Source organism: Porites lutea, chromosome 10 (genome assembly GCF_958299795.1).
Source record: "Porites lutea chromosome 10, jaPorLute2.1, whole genome shotgun sequence".
Taxonomy (NCBI): domain Eukaryota; kingdom Metazoa; phylum Cnidaria; class Anthozoa; order Scleractinia; family Poritidae; genus Porites; species Porites lutea.
The window spans coordinates 16,157,757-16,174,212 of record NC_133210.1 but is presented as its reverse complement, the minus strand read 5'-3'; the positions used below and the strand labels follow the sequence as shown (position 1 = coordinate 16,174,212).

At 39.1% G+C, this 16,456-nt stretch overlaps 3 protein-coding genes across 3 annotated transcripts; 1 reads left to right on the top strand and 2 right to left on the bottom strand.

Moving 5' to 3' along the window:
* Positions 1 to 627: 627 nt before the first annotated feature.
* Positions 628 to 1,879, bottom strand: LOC140950908 (uncharacterized). Its single transcript, XM_073400124.1, has one exon. The coding sequence runs from the start codon at positions 1,853 to 1,855 to the stop codon at positions 1,058 to 1,060; it is 798 nt and encodes a 265-aa protein (XP_073256225.1). The 5' UTR covers positions 1,856 to 1,879; the 3' UTR covers positions 628 to 1,057.
* Positions 1,880 to 10,067: 8,188 nt separating this feature from the next.
* LOC140951010 (demethylmenaquinone methyltransferase-like) lies at positions 10,068 to 10,948 on the bottom strand. Its single transcript, XM_073400230.1, has one exon. The coding sequence runs from the start codon at positions 10,882 to 10,884 to the stop codon at positions 10,081 to 10,083; it is 804 nt and encodes a 267-aa protein (XP_073256331.1). The 5' UTR covers positions 10,885 to 10,948; the 3' UTR covers positions 10,068 to 10,080.
* A 2,177-nt stretch (positions 10,949 to 13,125) lies between these two features.
* Positions 13,126 to 13,957, top strand: LOC140949587 (uncharacterized; the record flags this gene model as incomplete). The annotated part of the gene is made up of 1 exon (XM_073398746.1): positions 13,126 to 13,957. A coding segment is annotated over one exon (819 nt), but the record flags the coding sequence as incomplete, so codon positions are not given.
* Positions 13,958 to 16,456: the final 2,499 nt, after the last annotated feature.

The following is a 16,456-nucleotide window of genomic DNA, read 5'->3' as shown; positions in this document are numbered from 1 at the left end:
AATAAAAAATTAACAATTTTACATTTTCCTTCGTCTTGAAGGTTTCGCGATTCGCGCTCGCACCCTTAACCCGCCTGAGCGCCCCCAATAAAGTCTATTATGTAGGCAGCATGATCCTGAATAATAGTGATGATCATGATGATGATAATAATAATAATAATAATAATAATAATAATAATAATAAAATAGTAATACCTCTTTCTTAGAGGGATGATAGAATATATCAGTGAATAAAGTGCATTTGTCCACCGCACGTGATGAAGTTGGTAATGAATCGAATGAAATGGGAGAGGGCAATACTGGTGAGGTGTCCTAATCATTCAACAACTAAGGCCCGTTTCAAACGTCGTGCTACTGCCGTGCCGAACTCAATTCATAAATTACAAATTCATTAGAATACATTTGAAAGTTTGCTGAACCGTTTCTTTATTATTGTTTTGTTTTCAGCAACAGCCGTTCTAGTCGACTGAATTAAATTCGGCTTCTGAAACCAAGTCGTGCTAGTGTCGTGCTGCAGTCGAGCTACAGTCGAGCCAGCTTACACGGCAGTAGCACGACGTTTGAAACAGGCCTAAGAGCCATTTCAGTAATTAGGAGTCAATGAATATTTTTCCAATATGCTTTTTATTTTGCGATTGGATTACATGTTTATAGCCAAGAAGGGGCAACAAAAAGACAGTGATAGTATTACTTTAGGAAAGTGAAAACAAACAAAATTAAATCATAACAAGAATAATTATACAACGAATCGCGCTGGTCTTTCCGCAAGGATCCAGCTGCTAAAAGTGCAAAGTAATCAAATAACCCAACGGGAACCAAAAATTGGTAACAAAAGTTAACAAATTCCGCGCCCTACTCTCGTATGTCCCTGGGATAGTCCTACTGGATGGCCCCATGATAAGTGCATAAAACGGAATCCAACGTCAGTATTAATGCGTGCAAAGTTGTTCGAACGTCTTTGTCTACAATATCGTAGCTGTAGGATTGCATTTAAACTAAAAGCTAACAGCACATTCAAAAAAAAGCTATTATGCTGATATTTCTACTCCAATGTTTTTTAACCGGCGTTTTCAGCCTGCTTGACGGCAATCAATCTGTACACAGTAGATTCCTCTTTTTTGCCTCGGAAATCCAGGCAAGGTTTCCCATTTTCGCCAACGTAAGGAGAAAGATACTTCTTCAGACGCTCTTCAGTGAGGAGTGAAAGATCCAATACACCGTGCGTAACCGACCAGTGCCATTTCAGAAGACTGTCAATGGAATTAAAAACAAACGGGACGCAAAATTCGTAATGCTTGACAATTTGAAACCCAGATGATAAACAATAATGTTCGATCTTAGTTTTGGACTCACATTGGTACATTTCGTGGCAAATACGTTCTCCATTCCCTGGGTTCAGCAGCATGTATGCGTTGAACTCAAACGGAGGCAGACGGTCCAGGTAGTTGACAGCTATTTTCCCTCCAGCTTTCAGACTTGAAAACATGCCGTTGAAGACTTGTTGTTTTTCAGGCATCCAGTGGAGAGCAGCATTGCAGAAAACAATGTCGTATGAATTTGAATCCATTGTGAAAAAGCTTGAAGCGCTCCCCTCTGTAAATGACAGATTCTCGATTTGACTGTGAGACTCCTTGGCCACTCGAATTCGTTCCTTATCAGGATCGACACCAATAACCTTTCCTCGGGGTCCTACCAGCTCAGCTAGATATGCTGACAGCTCTCCTGTACCGCAGCCTAGATCCAAGATGACGTCTCCAGCTTTGGGGCAGACATCTGTTTGGATGAAGTCTTCACCGTCCACTTTTTGCTCGGAAAGCGAGGCTTGTTGGCAACCTTCAGCAGGACTTCGTTGCATTTTCTTTTACGAGTTTTCGAAACGTCTTTGAGAAATCAAATGCGATGGTGAAGTTGCTCAAAAGTGTGAAAAGCCTGCTTATATTATAGAGTTAGAATCTATCAAAGCATGCATATATGATTTGTCTCTCAACACGCTACGTGACTTAAAAGTCCTACGTGCTTTATTGTATCCGAGTTCTATTTTAGGTGACCATAATTAGTTTAGAATAAAATGAAAGTTAATAAAGTTTCTTCTTCTTCTTCCTCTTCTTATTCTTATTATTAGTTTACAGTCAAGCCAGGTCAAGCATACCCCCCAAGATCCCATTAATGAATTTATTATTCGAAAGTTGAATCCGTTTCAGATTGCATGCGTAATGAGCCGTGAATTCACACGCGAGGCAGTTACAAAATTTAATTCTACCAGCTCAGTTTCCTAGCCTGAATTTCATCCGATTACTTCGAGTCGTTATTACTCCCTCAGTAACGTCTGAATCGACCGGCCATTAATGCCGTCCAGTGACGTCACTACTCCTTGACCTTTGCTTTAATTCATGCAAAAAGTAAAACACGATTTTCAAGTGACAAACCGAGAAATATCATTTGGAAATGTCTGCATGATAAAGAACTGCTTTTATTTTTTTCGATCCTGATTCATGTTTAACGTTCAAACTTTCAACTGCATGCAGTGCAACTCTTAACCGGTTGTACTAAATTCTATAATCAAACTCGGTCGCAATCACGCAATGAAATAAACACACACACGGAACACTTAGTTCAAAAACGCAATGATTTGCTTTAATTGAAAAGAATCTATTTGGTCCTTAACGAAGAAAAAAAAAAACAAGGAGACAAGAAAGAAAAGCTAACAGAATCGTTACACTTGACGGTAAAATAGCATGCCGCTGTCTGGCATGTTGGGTGGTGGAATTTAATTAAAAGTGTCCGTTTAATACAGGTTGGCAACAATACAAAATGACCATTTCAGGTACTTTTTAGGTGTCCGCGTCCGCTTAATAGAGGTGTCCGCTTAATAAAGGTTTCATTTAAAGTAAATAAGGGAAATAAATTTGGGGACTTCGGCTACTGTCCGCTTAATAGAGGTTTCACTGTAATCAATTCATTAATAGAATCTTGGGAGGTACGCTTGACCTGCTTTGACTGTAAATAAAAAATATAAATATGGATGTAAGGACTACGAAAGCGGAGGAGGGTCTTCCGACTTCTGACTTCCAACTTCCGATTTCCGACTTCCTATTTCCAACTTCCGACTTGACTCCTCTGTCAGGCTCGATTACCGCCCGATCCGCCATGCGGGTGTTAATGCTCGAGGGCAAGGCTCAGTAGAAAGAACAGCTGTACCGTTCAAGCCACAAAAGAGATCAACTAAAGTTGCTCAGCCCACGTGACTAAGTCATACGATGCTTCACTGTATCCTAATTCTATTTTGGGTGACCTGTTTCTCTCGCGCCCATTCCCGCCCTTTCCCCGCCTTCAATTCCCCTTCGAACGCCTGCCACGCAGTTTATGCTTTCGAACTAAAAATACAACTTACTTGACCCGGAAAAAATTAGGTGATAATTAAACGTGAGCAAATACAATCGGAAACTATTTAAGTTTAGGAAATGGGAGAAATCTGTCTTTCACCTTAATACCCGACTTTGAACTCATTGATGTAAGGACTACGAAAGCGGAGGAGGGTCTTCCGACTTCTGACTTCCAACTTCCGATTTCCGACTTCCTATTTCCAACTTCCGACTTGACTCCTCTGTCAGGCTCGATTGCCGCGCGATCCGCCATGAGGGTTTTAATGCTCGAGGGCAAGGCTCAGTAGAAAGAACAGCTGTACCGTTCTAGCCACAAAAGAGATCAACTAAAGTTGCTCTTGTAAGAGCAACTAAGCACAAAGCCCATCAGGCAACTGGTGATGTTCACTTGGGGAACCGAAACCATGGTCTTACCTGATCAGAAAGAGGCAACTGATAACAAAACAGTCCAAACACTGTTAAGCTTATTAAAAAGCTGCAAATAAGGAAGGAAATACGCGGTCCAGTGAAAGGACTCACATTTTCTTTAGAAAAACACTAAGCTGGAATCTACTGGGTCACAATGCATTCTCCACAGTTGATGCAGCTTCATTTTAAGCTGTACTTCATTTTTATAACTTTGGATCTCTAAATCACTATCCGTTATAATTTAACATCCTGCAAAGAAAACTAAGCAGCTGGACCAAGCGTGATACAGCATTGCAGATTCACGGACTAAAAACAATCACATAGTTATTCAGATCCAAAGGGCACTTTGGAGAAAATTAGAGTCCTTACTCGGTCGTAATAAAAAGCTTTACTCTTTAAAAGAGGTGAAGATATTTTAAAATTTTACCATCATTTTTTTACCATCAATCAAGGACATTGCGGTCATTAAGGGATCATTTACGCCTTGAAGAACCAAATTTAACACGAAAACTTATGGCCAGCGAGCGTTTTCCGTTGCTGTACCCCGACTATGGAACAAGCTCCCCTTTGAAATTCGAACTTGTTCTGTTGTTAATCTTTTTAAATCTAAGTTGAAAACGTCTCTTTTTAAAAAGGTATATGACATTTAGTTTCATCATATTTGTTTTTGTTTTCTTTCCTTTTGAAGATGTGTATGCTATAAATTTCCCAATATGTACAGTAGTGTTATATGTAAGCTTGTGATTAATTAATGATATCTTATGCCCTTTTTTACATTGTAAAGCGCTTAGAACAGCGATGTATAAGCGCTATATAAATTCCATTATGATATTATTATTATTATTATTATTATTATTATTATTATTATTATTATTATTATTATTATTATTATTATTATTATTAAGGGAATATGCTCTCACATCAGAGGGCAAATCCTGACGACCAGAAACAAAAACCACAGTAATTTGATATGTGCGCCATGACTTCTCAATGTGAAACAGGCGGCTTAACCAGAACCGTCCAGAGCATAATCTACCCGGCAGAAGGGAAAAAAAAGTTATTCGAACAAGCAGCATTTTAGCATAAGGTAAAAGTCGTGTAGGCCTACCATCGCCTTTCATTCCTACGAAAGTTGGAAGTCTGAAGTCGGACGACCCTCCTCGGCTTTCGGTAGTACAGGACTCTGTCGTTGTGTACTATTATTGCTCTTTATTACTATGAACTACGTTTCATTTCACGCTTTCCTGCTTTCATCCCTTTAACTGGGCTGAAGTGTTCATACGGCAAAATTTTTAGCCAATTTACTGGGATCTCCCGTTGGAAAAACCGAGATTCTCGGGAACCGAGTTAGCCCGCTCTCTCATATGAACACATTGAAATTTTTACAAAGGATTTTGAGGCCCTGCGAGTTCTCGGAAACCGTGCTAGCCTGGTCAACCGTGCTCATGTGAAGAGGCCCTTAAAATATATGAATACTACTGACAAGCCGCCAAGGTGTAAAACCTCGACTGCGCTGAGGCGACATGTGCGGCTGTTATTAGAGACCTTAAGCATCAGGCAAACCGCAAACCGCAAACCGCAAACCGCAAACCGCAGTTTGCAGTTACGCGTTTGCAGTTTCGCGTTGCCGAGATTTCAAATTTTAGCAAGGCGTTCAGTTCAGTTCAGTTCATTTTTATTTAGGCAAAATATAATGCAATACAAGAATACATATAGGAATTGTAAGGGTGCAAGGGAGCCCAGAAAAAACCAGGAGGCTTATGAAGCCTGGAGACCCCAGTCTCAAAGAAATAATCTCAAATAAGCAAAAAAAAAACGAAACTCGCGGAGTGATACGTTAAAAATAGGAACTAAACAGAGACTGAGTTAAGTTATGAATTCCGTAACAAGATACAAAAAAAAATTTAACTCTGGATTGGAACAGAATATTTTCTTTTGCTAGTACGGCAGAAAGGAATATAAAATCGATTTGAACTACGCGTTCATTGCTTAGGGTTGCCATGTTGTTTCCATCAAGTGAAAGTGCATCAGTTTAATCACCCAAAAATCAGCAATAATTCATTGATTGGAGATCAAAAACCCAAGAAACACATCGCAAACGGATGTAAAAAGCTAGTTCATGCCTTTAAACGCATTTTTTTGTGACAAAAACCTTGCCGTAAATCACTTACCGCTGGAAGCCCTTCCTGCGGTTCAAACGTGAACTGCAAACTGCAGACGTGACCGCAAGGCCTGAAGAGGGATTGCAAAAGTATCTAGCTCCATACACTGATGAAGACGGAGAGCTCTCTCTTGACTTTCGAGGAAAGAAACATGAAAAGATTACTGCTTGCCGACTGACAGCCGTTAAGAAAGACAAAGAACATTCATAAAGAAAATTACACTCTTTACAGTGTATAACTCTGTTATGTTTCTTTGTGGTTCACCTAAACAATTCGCGAGTGCAGTGTATAAACCTTTTTTTTCTCATTCTGGGTACGAGGTAAATACGCAGAGTGTTGACGGGCCTGCACGACTCCTGCAGTTCGCAAATAGATTGGTCTTAAAACCTTTATAGTTTAGCGCTTACTAGATTGTCTTTTAGGCATTTTCCTTTGCGATCTGAAATGAGGGGAGGCTCCTTAAAGATGTTTCTCAGGTATCGTTGGTTCTGTATAAGGGCCATTTCCTCATGAATATGTTCTTGAGGTTGGGCAACGCAGGGTGGCATTGCGTTTCAAAGGGTAGTATTTTCTTATGTGCATTTTTGTTTCCCTGTTCTAGTGCTTTCTTTCTGTCTGCGAAAATGACCTCTGAGAGATGTTTTTCTACAGTTTTAGCTGGGTAATCTCTATTCTCGAGGCGTGTTGAAAAATTCCTCATGTTCTCTTCAAAAGTGATTTCAGAGGAATAACCTCATATATGCTATACGAAAATTACAATCCATCAAGGCTACCCTAGAGTTATCGAATCAAGGCACTTTAGAAATTTTGACCGAACTTAGTTTAGAGAAGATCGAATACTAAACCCTTGGGAAACTATTGGAAATTACAACGATCCAAATTCTGCCTGGCAAACATGAAAGAATCCTGTCTTTCAGTCCGTAACCTTCACGCTCCTTTGGAACTTGAAAGGGGGTGAGCCAGGCAAGCACCTTGAATAACGAGGGTCCACAATAGGGTTCTCAAATCCCGCCTTTCCGCTTGTTTTTTTTTTTCCTCTTAATCCCGCTATCCCGCCTCGGTTTACGTCCGAATCCCGATCCCGCCCTATTTTTTTTAACGCGTTTCTTGCTTTCATTATACAATGTTTAAGACCAACCTTTTTGAAATAGGAGGCTTAGATGTTTAAGGTTCTTGACTTAGCCATTAGCGACCGTAACTCTATTTTCTGTTTTCCTTTTTTGTTTATTTACTTTTTTCCGAGCGTATCAGTATAAAAAAGAAGGTTTACTTCGATCTGAGTTCCGGCCATTTGGAAACAGCCGGTTGAATCGGGTAGAAGGATGCTTCGATTTCTTTACTGCTAGATTCCATTAGGCGATGAAGCCAATTGTCTACGCTGACTACGGGTCATGAAAAATATGTATGAACACAATGGTTGCACAGATTTATAGAATGTTCTCTTTCAGATATGGAAACATAAACCTGGTATGAAATCGAACAGCACAACCAAATGCAAACAACCCCCATGCAGAAGTTTACCTTTCCACCCTTTTCGAGCTTGGTCCTCGATTCTTGTTTAAAATCTCTTTATTTCCTCCATTCTTAAATCCGCGCAAAAATAGGTGGGTGTGACCTGCAATAGTTTGCAAAACAGTCCTTTTTTCTCACGGTCGGTTTTAAAAGGTGCCAAAATGTAGTCACGACAAAACTTACGATTCCCGCCTCCCAACCCAATAGAAAAAGGAAATCCCACTCCCGCTCATTATCAAAACTCCCGCTTCCCGCTCCTTTTTTGAGCTCGCATCCCGAATATCACCACAAAAAATAGCCAAATCCCGCATCCCGCCAAACCAAGAGCCATAATAGGACCTATTATGGCTCTTGGCCAAACCTGTTGTGGACCCTCAATAACATCTGAGTTAAACAAACTTATTTTTGAAAGAGACCAGCTTAAAAAGATACTGAAAAGAACTGGCTTGACTACAAAAGTATTAGAAATAAAATTTATTACGAAATTAAAACTGCCAAAGAAGAATATTATAGAAATTACTTTGGAGAAAACTCAAAGAACCTAAATCAGACATGAAAGAAGTTAACAATTTACTGCGTAATAATCTGATTACAACGTCGATTAAAAAGATAGAATATAACAACACAAATTATACTACCCCAGATGATATTGGGAATGCTTTAAATTTCCATTTTACCGAATTGGACCGAAACAAGCTTCCCAGCTGCCACCCTCCTCAAGGCAGCTATCAGACTCCCTTGTTAAGCACTCCTTCGCTGTTACAGGAGGCAAACAGTAATAGATCCATCCCTTACCAATCTTTTCAACCTTTCTATTAGAACTGGAATTTTCCCAAAGGGACAGAAAATTAGCAAAAGTGGCACCTATATACAAAAATGAAAAGAAAAGCATTCCTGGAAATTACAGACCAATTTCCGTATTACCAGCCGTTACTAAGCTGATAGAAAAAACTAATTTTTTGTAACTTTACGGTAATCTCACAGAATATGGTTTACTTTCTGACTCTCAATCAAGCTTCAGACCCCTACATTCCTTTTTGACCGCTTTATTAGTCGTTACTAATGATTGGTTTCTAAATATGGATAAAGGCGTATTCATTGGTGTCATATTCTTAGATCTTAAAAAGGCTTTCGACATCATGGATCGCAGAATTCTGTTGGAAAAACTGAAACTATATGGTGTATGCGTAGCAAGCCTAAATTGGAGTTGCTTCATACCTTACAAAAAGAACACAAAAAAATTTTTATTGATGGTGTACTGTCATATAGCTGCACCACTAAAACGGAATACCATAGGGTTCTATTCTAGGTCTGCTACTATTTATTGTTTAATGGAGCGCTTACCATTTGTAGGGAAACTGCGGTGTCGTGAAACATTTGCGCCAAATGGTACTGGTAATTTTTTTGGCACCGAAAACATGAACGGGATTGAGTTTTACCATTTACAATATACCGGTAAATTTTTCGCTTTCTCTCGACTTCGAGCCTGGCACTGGTAATCCAAACAAATGGTACAGAATATTTCGGTCGCTTCGGTAAAAACGGGAAAAAGGTAATAAATAGCTCGAATGGTATTACCTTTCTTTCGGAAAATTTCCACCGGGATGAACTGTTCCATTTGAATTCTCCCCGGAATTTTCGGGTTTTCTATACAAATGGTAAACGCTCGTGGTCTTCGATCTTGTAACCTCTACTCTAAAGTGTCGATGTATGCAGATGATACTTCCACGTTTAACTGTTGCACATTCTGATGAGCACATCCTAGAACACCATATAATCTACATGAAATTCATACATAGCTAATAGCGAATAAACTTAGCCTAAATGTGATAAAGACAAAATATATCATTGTGGCACGTCAATGCAGGATAAAATACCCTCAGCACCAGCTTAATATTCATGTCTATCACAAACCCCTTATCAGGCATTAGACGTACAAACATCTTGGTGTTAAAATAGATCAATCATTAACTCGGAGAGATCATGTAGACAAAATTGCTAAGAAGGTTTCTGGAGGGATTGGGGTTCTGAGACGTGTAAGGAATCTCATAACTTATCCTAGATTAACTACGATGTACAAATTAACTCCATTGTACTACCGTATTTTAATTATTGTAGTATAATGTGAGGGAGCTGTGGGAAAAACAGAGCTGCCAGGGTGATAACCTTCTCTAGTTGCGATAGACGGTCAGTTGAGATACTGGATGAAATTGGGTGGGATAATCTTGAGACACGAAGGACAAGGCAATTAGCCACAATAATGTATACATTGAAAAATCACATTGTACCAGATCATTTGGCTCAAATTTTTAATAGTACAAACCGGCTAGGTATTCCTATAATCCAAGAAACTCAAAACATAATTTGTTTTAACCAAGACGGTAAGAGACATACTTTCCGTAGTGAAAAAAACTTGTTGTTTAATTTTAATTTTACATTCATTCAATGTATTACTGCATAAAGTTCGTGTTTTTCAACTAAAAGTCAGAGTCTATGCTGCGGTGAGACCCTTTGTTCAAAAAAAATTAGCTTTACACCACACCTACGAATGAATTAGGTGAAACAAAAAGAAATATAACAGTCGTACGCTATGAATTTATGTAAAAGAGGGTTCTTTATAAATGTTCTTTGTCTTTCTTAACGGCTGTTAGTCGGCAAACAGTAACCTTTTCATGTTTCGTTCCTCGAAAGTCGAGAGAGAGCTTTCCGTCTTCATCAGTGTAGGGACCCAGATACTTCTTCAATCGCTCTTCAGTGACAAGGGAAGGATCAAACAGGCCACATGTAGTCGACCATTGCCATTCGAGAAACTCTTGAACGGTTTCAAACACAAGCCCCTTGCAGTGGGTATCAAAACTCCGAATAATTTCATCAAATCCCGCCAATAAACAATAGCGTTCCATCTTCGTCTTTGACTCAAAATGAAACAAACGAAAAATACGCTCTGCGTTCTCCGGATTCAGTAGCACGTAAGCGTTGTAATCAAACAAGGGTAGATAGGACATGTATTGAACTGCTACTTTTCCACCAACCTTAAGACTTTCAAACATGTTGTTGAAGACTTGTTGCTTGTTAGTCATCCAATGAAGAGCGTAATTACTGAAAATGATGTCGTAGACTTTAGAACCAATTCCTGGGAAGTTTATGGCACTCCCTTCTACAAACGAGAGATTCTCAATTTGACTGTGCGCTTCTTTGGCCAGTTGAATTCGTTCCTTGTCAGGATCTACACCAGTAACCATTCCTTCGGGTCCTACCATCTCAGCTAGGTATGCAGACAGTTCTCCTGTACCGCAGCCTAAATCCAAGATAACATCTCCAGCTTTGGGGCAGACATCTGTTTGGATGAAGTCTTCACCGTCCACTTTTTGCTCGGAAAGCGACGCTTGTTGGTAACCTTCAGCAGGACTTCGTTGCATTTCTTTTACGAGTCGACGAGACGTCTTTTAGAGATAGAGTCGATGAAGTTGCACAAAAGTTTGAAAAGCCCCTTCTTATATTAGTGAGTAAAATCTAGCAGAGTATATACCACGTGACTAAGTCCTACGTGCTTCATTGTATCCGAATTCTATTTTAGGTGACCCGTTTTTCCTGATCGCGCCCAAAATATCCCCTTCCCCTTCAAACGCCTGCCACGTAGGTTAAGTTTTAGGTGACCCGTTTTTCTCGATCGCGCCCGCAATATCCCCTTCCCCTTCGATCGCCTGCCACGTAGGTTAAGTTTTCGAACTAAAAATACAACTTACTTGACTCAGAAAAAGTTACTTGATAATTACACGTGAGGTATTATATCGGAAACATTTTGCGTCCAGGTCCACATGGGAGAAAGCTTTCTTTAACCTTAATACCCGACTTTGGAATCATGAATATAAACACTTTGTCGTTGTTTATTATTGCAGTTTATTATTATGAACTACGTTTCATTTCACACCTCCCTCATCGTTGTCATATTGTGCCTAACTTTGTACCTGTAATTTAGTGAAACTATAGGTAGCTCATGTCTCTTTGGTTATGCCGTGCAAATACGCTTCAATCAATCAATTAACTTTATTTAAACACGGTAAATGGCTCAGCAAGCTAGTTTTCAGACATGCCGTGTGATAATTACAATTTATAAAAATTAAGACTAGTGATTAACTAACAATACAATATAACAGCAAGAAATGAGTATTAGAAATAAGATAAAAACATAATAAAAGTTATATCCTAAGATATGGCGAGTTTAAAGCTAGTAAGATCCCCCATCTCACGTATTTCATTTGACAGTTGGTTCCAAGCCAAATCCGTTAATTACGGATTGCCTTAAGACGCAAATTTCTGTTTTTTTGTTATGAAATGACAGACCTGAAAGGCAATGAAAAAAGGAGAACATTATATTTTTTTGGCATTTACTCAATGTGCAAGACTTAAAATAAATGTATACTTGTGATGGGCCCAAAATATAACACTACCCTACGGACTGAGTCACGTAGAACGCACGTCAACTGATACTCTGATAGCTTCATTTAGTATCGAATTTAGTACCTTTTGTGCATTTGATCTCTAAAAGATCAATAACGCACAGGTCGCCACAACACAGTCGAGGGTTTACACCTTGGGCTTGTCGGTAGTATTCATTTATTTTAAGTCTAGACACATTTAAAAAAACCGGAAGAGAATGTTTTTTGCCTGAACAAAAAGTCATATGCGAAATGAACCTGTTCCTAGTCTGTCTAGTTAATTACGAGAGTTGCTGAACCATCAGCTGCACTTCCCTGTACTACTTTACGAGTTGACTAATCTTTTAGAGATCAAATGCACTAAATACGATGCTAAATTAAGCTATCACAGTATCAGTTGACTGCGTTCTACGTGACTCAGTCTAGGGTAGTGTTATATTTTGGGCGTATAAGTATACATTTATTCTATTTACAGTGAGTAAATGCCAAAAAATATATAACGCTCTCCTTTTTTCATTGCCTTTCAGGTCTGTCATTTCATAACAAAAAACAGAAATTTTCATCTTAAGGCAATCCGTAGTTAAGAGATAAGGAAGTGTATTTGCCCGGTATGACCGAAGAGGCATAAGCTACCTATAGTTACACTAAATTACGGGCACAAAATTAGGTACAATATGACAGGTCGTTGAAATGCGGTGGGGGGTGGGGGGGGGGGGGAGGGGTGAAATGAAACGTAGTTCCTAATAATAAACTGCAATAATAGTACACAACGACTGAGTGTTTATATTCATGATTCCAAAGTCGTGTATTAAGGTTAAAGACAGATTTCTGCCCCGTTGACCCAAACGTTAAAAGTTTCCGGTTTTATAATACGTCGCGTGTAATTATCACGTAACTTTTTCCGGGTCAAGTAAGTTGTATTTCTAGTTCGAAAACTTAACCTACGTGGCAGGCATTCGAAGGGGAAGGGGATATTATGGGCGCAATCGAGAAAAACGGGTCACCTAAAACTTAACCTACGTGGCAGGCGTTTGAAGGGGAAGGGGATATTTTGGGCGCGATCGAGAAAAACAGGTCACCTAAAATAGAATTTGGATACAATGAAGCACGCAGAACTTAGTCACGTGGCATATGCTCTGCTAGATTTTACTCTCTAATATAAGCCGGCTTTTCAAACTTTTGTTCAACTTCATCGACCCATTTTATCTCTAAACGACGTTTCGTCCGCTCGTAAAAGAAACGCAACGAAGTGAAGCTGAAGGTTACCAGCAAGCCTCGCTTTCCGAGCAAAAAGTGGACGGTGAAGACTTCATCCAAACAGATGTCTGCCCCAAAGATGGAGACTTCATCTTGGATTTAGGCTGTGGCACAGGAGAACTGTCTGCATACCTCGCTGAGTTGGTAGGACCCGAAGGAAAGATTATTGGTGTAGATCCTGACAAGGAACGAATTCAACTGGCCAAAGAGTCGCACAGTCAAATCGAAAATCTCTCGTTTGTAGAAGGGAGTGCCATAAACTTCCCAGGAATTGATGCTGAAGTCTACGACATCATTTTCAGTAATCACGCTCTTCATTGGGTGACTAACAAGCAACAAGTCTTCAACAACATGTTTGACAGTCTTAAGGTTGGTGGAAAAATAGCAGTTCAATACATGTCCTATCTACCCTTGTTTGATTACAACGCTTACGTGCTACTGAATCCCGAAAACGCAGAGCGTATTTTTCGTTTGTTTCATCTTGAGTCAAAGACGAAGATCGAGCAGTATTGTTTATCGGCGGGATTTGAAATCATTCGGAGTTTTCACACCCACTGCAAGGGGCTTGTGTTTGAAACCGTTCAGGAGCTTCTCGAGTGGCAATGGTCGGGTACATATGGCGTGTTTGATCCTTCCCTTGTCACTGAAGAGCGTTTGCAAAAGTATCTAGCTCCCTACACTGATGAAGACGGAAAGCTCTCTCTGGACTTTCGAGGAACGAAACATGAAAAGGTTACTGCTTGCCGACTGAAAGCCGTTAAGAAAGACAAAGAACATTCATAATGAACCCTCTCTCACTTTTAGGTGTAAAAGAATAGCGATACAATAATGTTTTAACTCGATTGGAACAGTCTGCTCTCAGCCGTGGCAAGCAACATCTCTAACTAATTTTCGACGATTATTAATTAACTCAGACACGGAGTTCATGAAAAAAAGGGTTTTAATTTAGCTCTCTTTTCTTAGTAAGTAACATGTTTGTATTAGTGATGCTGAAACTCAGCCTTCGCTGATACGTTGTGTTTTTCCTTATATTACATGGATGGAAATATTTATTTATTTTTTGATAATGCCTGATGTTTGTAACCGTCTGTAAATAAAGATGATGATGATGATGATGATGATTCAGAATGGGCCCGCCTTTTTTTGGCTTCCTGTGACCGCAGGGGACGGGGGAAGGGTTTCCTAGCCCCCCATTTTCAGGCGAGAATAGAATAGAAAAATTCTTTATTTAAACTTGGTAAAATCTATCAGGAGTATAAAAAAGTTTCATAAATAAACCTAGCTACCCTAAACAATAAGCAAGACTACCTACAACTAACCTAACTAAGCCCTGTTTTTCATGAATGCTGCGCACACAGCACAAAAAAAATCAGAAATTCAGATAAGCCAGTCGTTTAAAATTGACTGAAAGATTTGGCCTTTCTCGTATCACAGGGCAGGCTGTTCCAGAGAACTGCTCCGCTATAACTGAAGCTGTTCTTCATGAAGGTAGTTCGCGGGAACGGGACAGTTAGTTTGTTAAGAGAGTCCCTTAGGGAGTAGTGCGTTCCATATCGTTCAACAAAGTTAGAGGATAAATATCCTGGAACAAGATCATTTAAAGACTTGTAAACCATTAGGGCTTTTTGCATTTGAAACTGAGTGCTCAAATCTTTCCAATTAAGTTGTCTAAATAAGCGGTTGGCATCAGCATCATATCTAGAAATGGTTAGAACACAAGCAGCACGGTTCTGAAGCTTTTGTAGCCTGTCAAACAATTTTTTTCCACAATTACTCCAAACAATATTACAATAATCGAATTGAGATTGAATGAGAGCGTTGTATATACAATGGAGAGTAGGCGTTGGAACAAATTCTCTAATTCTTTCAATTGCTCCAGAAGGGAAAGTCTTAGATAATTTATCGATGTGCGTTTGCCAACAACAAACAACAACAACACTTTATTCACATTTCCATTACAGGGTTTGTCAAACTTATTGAATAATTAGTAACTTAACACGTAGAATATTCAATTACAATTTAAACTAAATATTATTACATAGAAGGAAATGCCTAGCGGCTAGATAACCGTAAGGTTTTCGAGCTAGCAACTAGTTCTTTGAAAGTAGTGTCGAATGTACAGGGCATCACAATAACTAGACATACAAAACGTCTTAAGACACACACCATAAAAAAAAAGAAGAAAGCACATAGATGGCAAAAAAAAGAAGAGAAAACAGTCATCATAGTACATGACGATATGATTAAAATAAAATAATTTCAGTAAGTTAATTGTTCGGCCAACAAGTATTCTTTTAATGTTTTAGGAAAGTTATAAGTTGAAAGGTCTTTTATATGGGTAGCGAGCTGTTGCTACAATTCGGTCGCCATAGCCGCTGTTGTTTGCTTTCCTATATTGGTCCTGGAACGTGGTTTGTAGAGGTTACTTTTTGAAGCATATCTCGTATTATATGTATGGACTTCACTTGCATAGCGAAAATGCTGATTAAAGATATTTGGTAATTTTTTAGAATGCCACTGATGAGTGAAGTTAAGAAGCTGTAGTTTATAGATATTTGTAACAGTAAGTAAATCCAGTAAATTAAGTAATGGTAATGCACTGTCTGTATCTGGTCCAAACAAGGTGGCCAAGAACATAACGCGGATAACATGATTTTGTTTTGTTTGGATTTTTTTAATTTGAGTAGTAAATGCACTGCCCCAGGAGGTCATCGCATAAGATATATAAGGATAGATCAGGTTATAGTATAGTTGTTTAAGTTGTAAAAGGGAGGTGCAGTGTCTGAGTTTGCCAACAATTCCTGTGTTTCTAGAAATTCGAGTACATAAATAAGACACCTGATGTTTCCATGATAGCGTGTCATCTATAAGTACAGATTGCTTGATTGTGTAGTATTTTGACTCTATCTTTAAATTTCCTAAGATATTCAAGAACTGATCGTTTTTGTCAGGGCTTTCAAGAACGTTCTCAAATAAATCTCTTTCTTCAAGCGTAAGAACAGTATCGTACACCCATGATCCCACAGCTTTCGCGAATTCTCGCCTGTCTGTTAAGCCATAAAATGGCAGTTCCGATAAATAATTCACAGTCGTGTCAAGCGATTATAATTAAATAACTTGAACAGTTCCAACTGAATGACTTACCAGGATCGGTACTAGAAACAGCAAGATTTTGGCATATGCACCTACTAAATAAAAGAAAAAAATAGACTTCACTTATCCAAGAGGAAATTTACTTTTGAAGTGAGCGAACTCGTCTGCGTAGTTGAATGTGAACGTACGCTTTTCCCCGTCT

Coding starts and splice junctions, on each gene's coding strand:
- LOC140951010 (XM_073400230.1), bottom strand. CDS start 10,884: ATGCAACGAAGTCCTGCTGAAGGTTACCAACAAGCGTCGCTTTCCGAG.
- LOC140950908 (XM_073400124.1), bottom strand. CDS start 1,855: ATGCAACGAAGTCCTGCTGAAGGTTGCCAACAAGCCTCGCTTTCCGAG.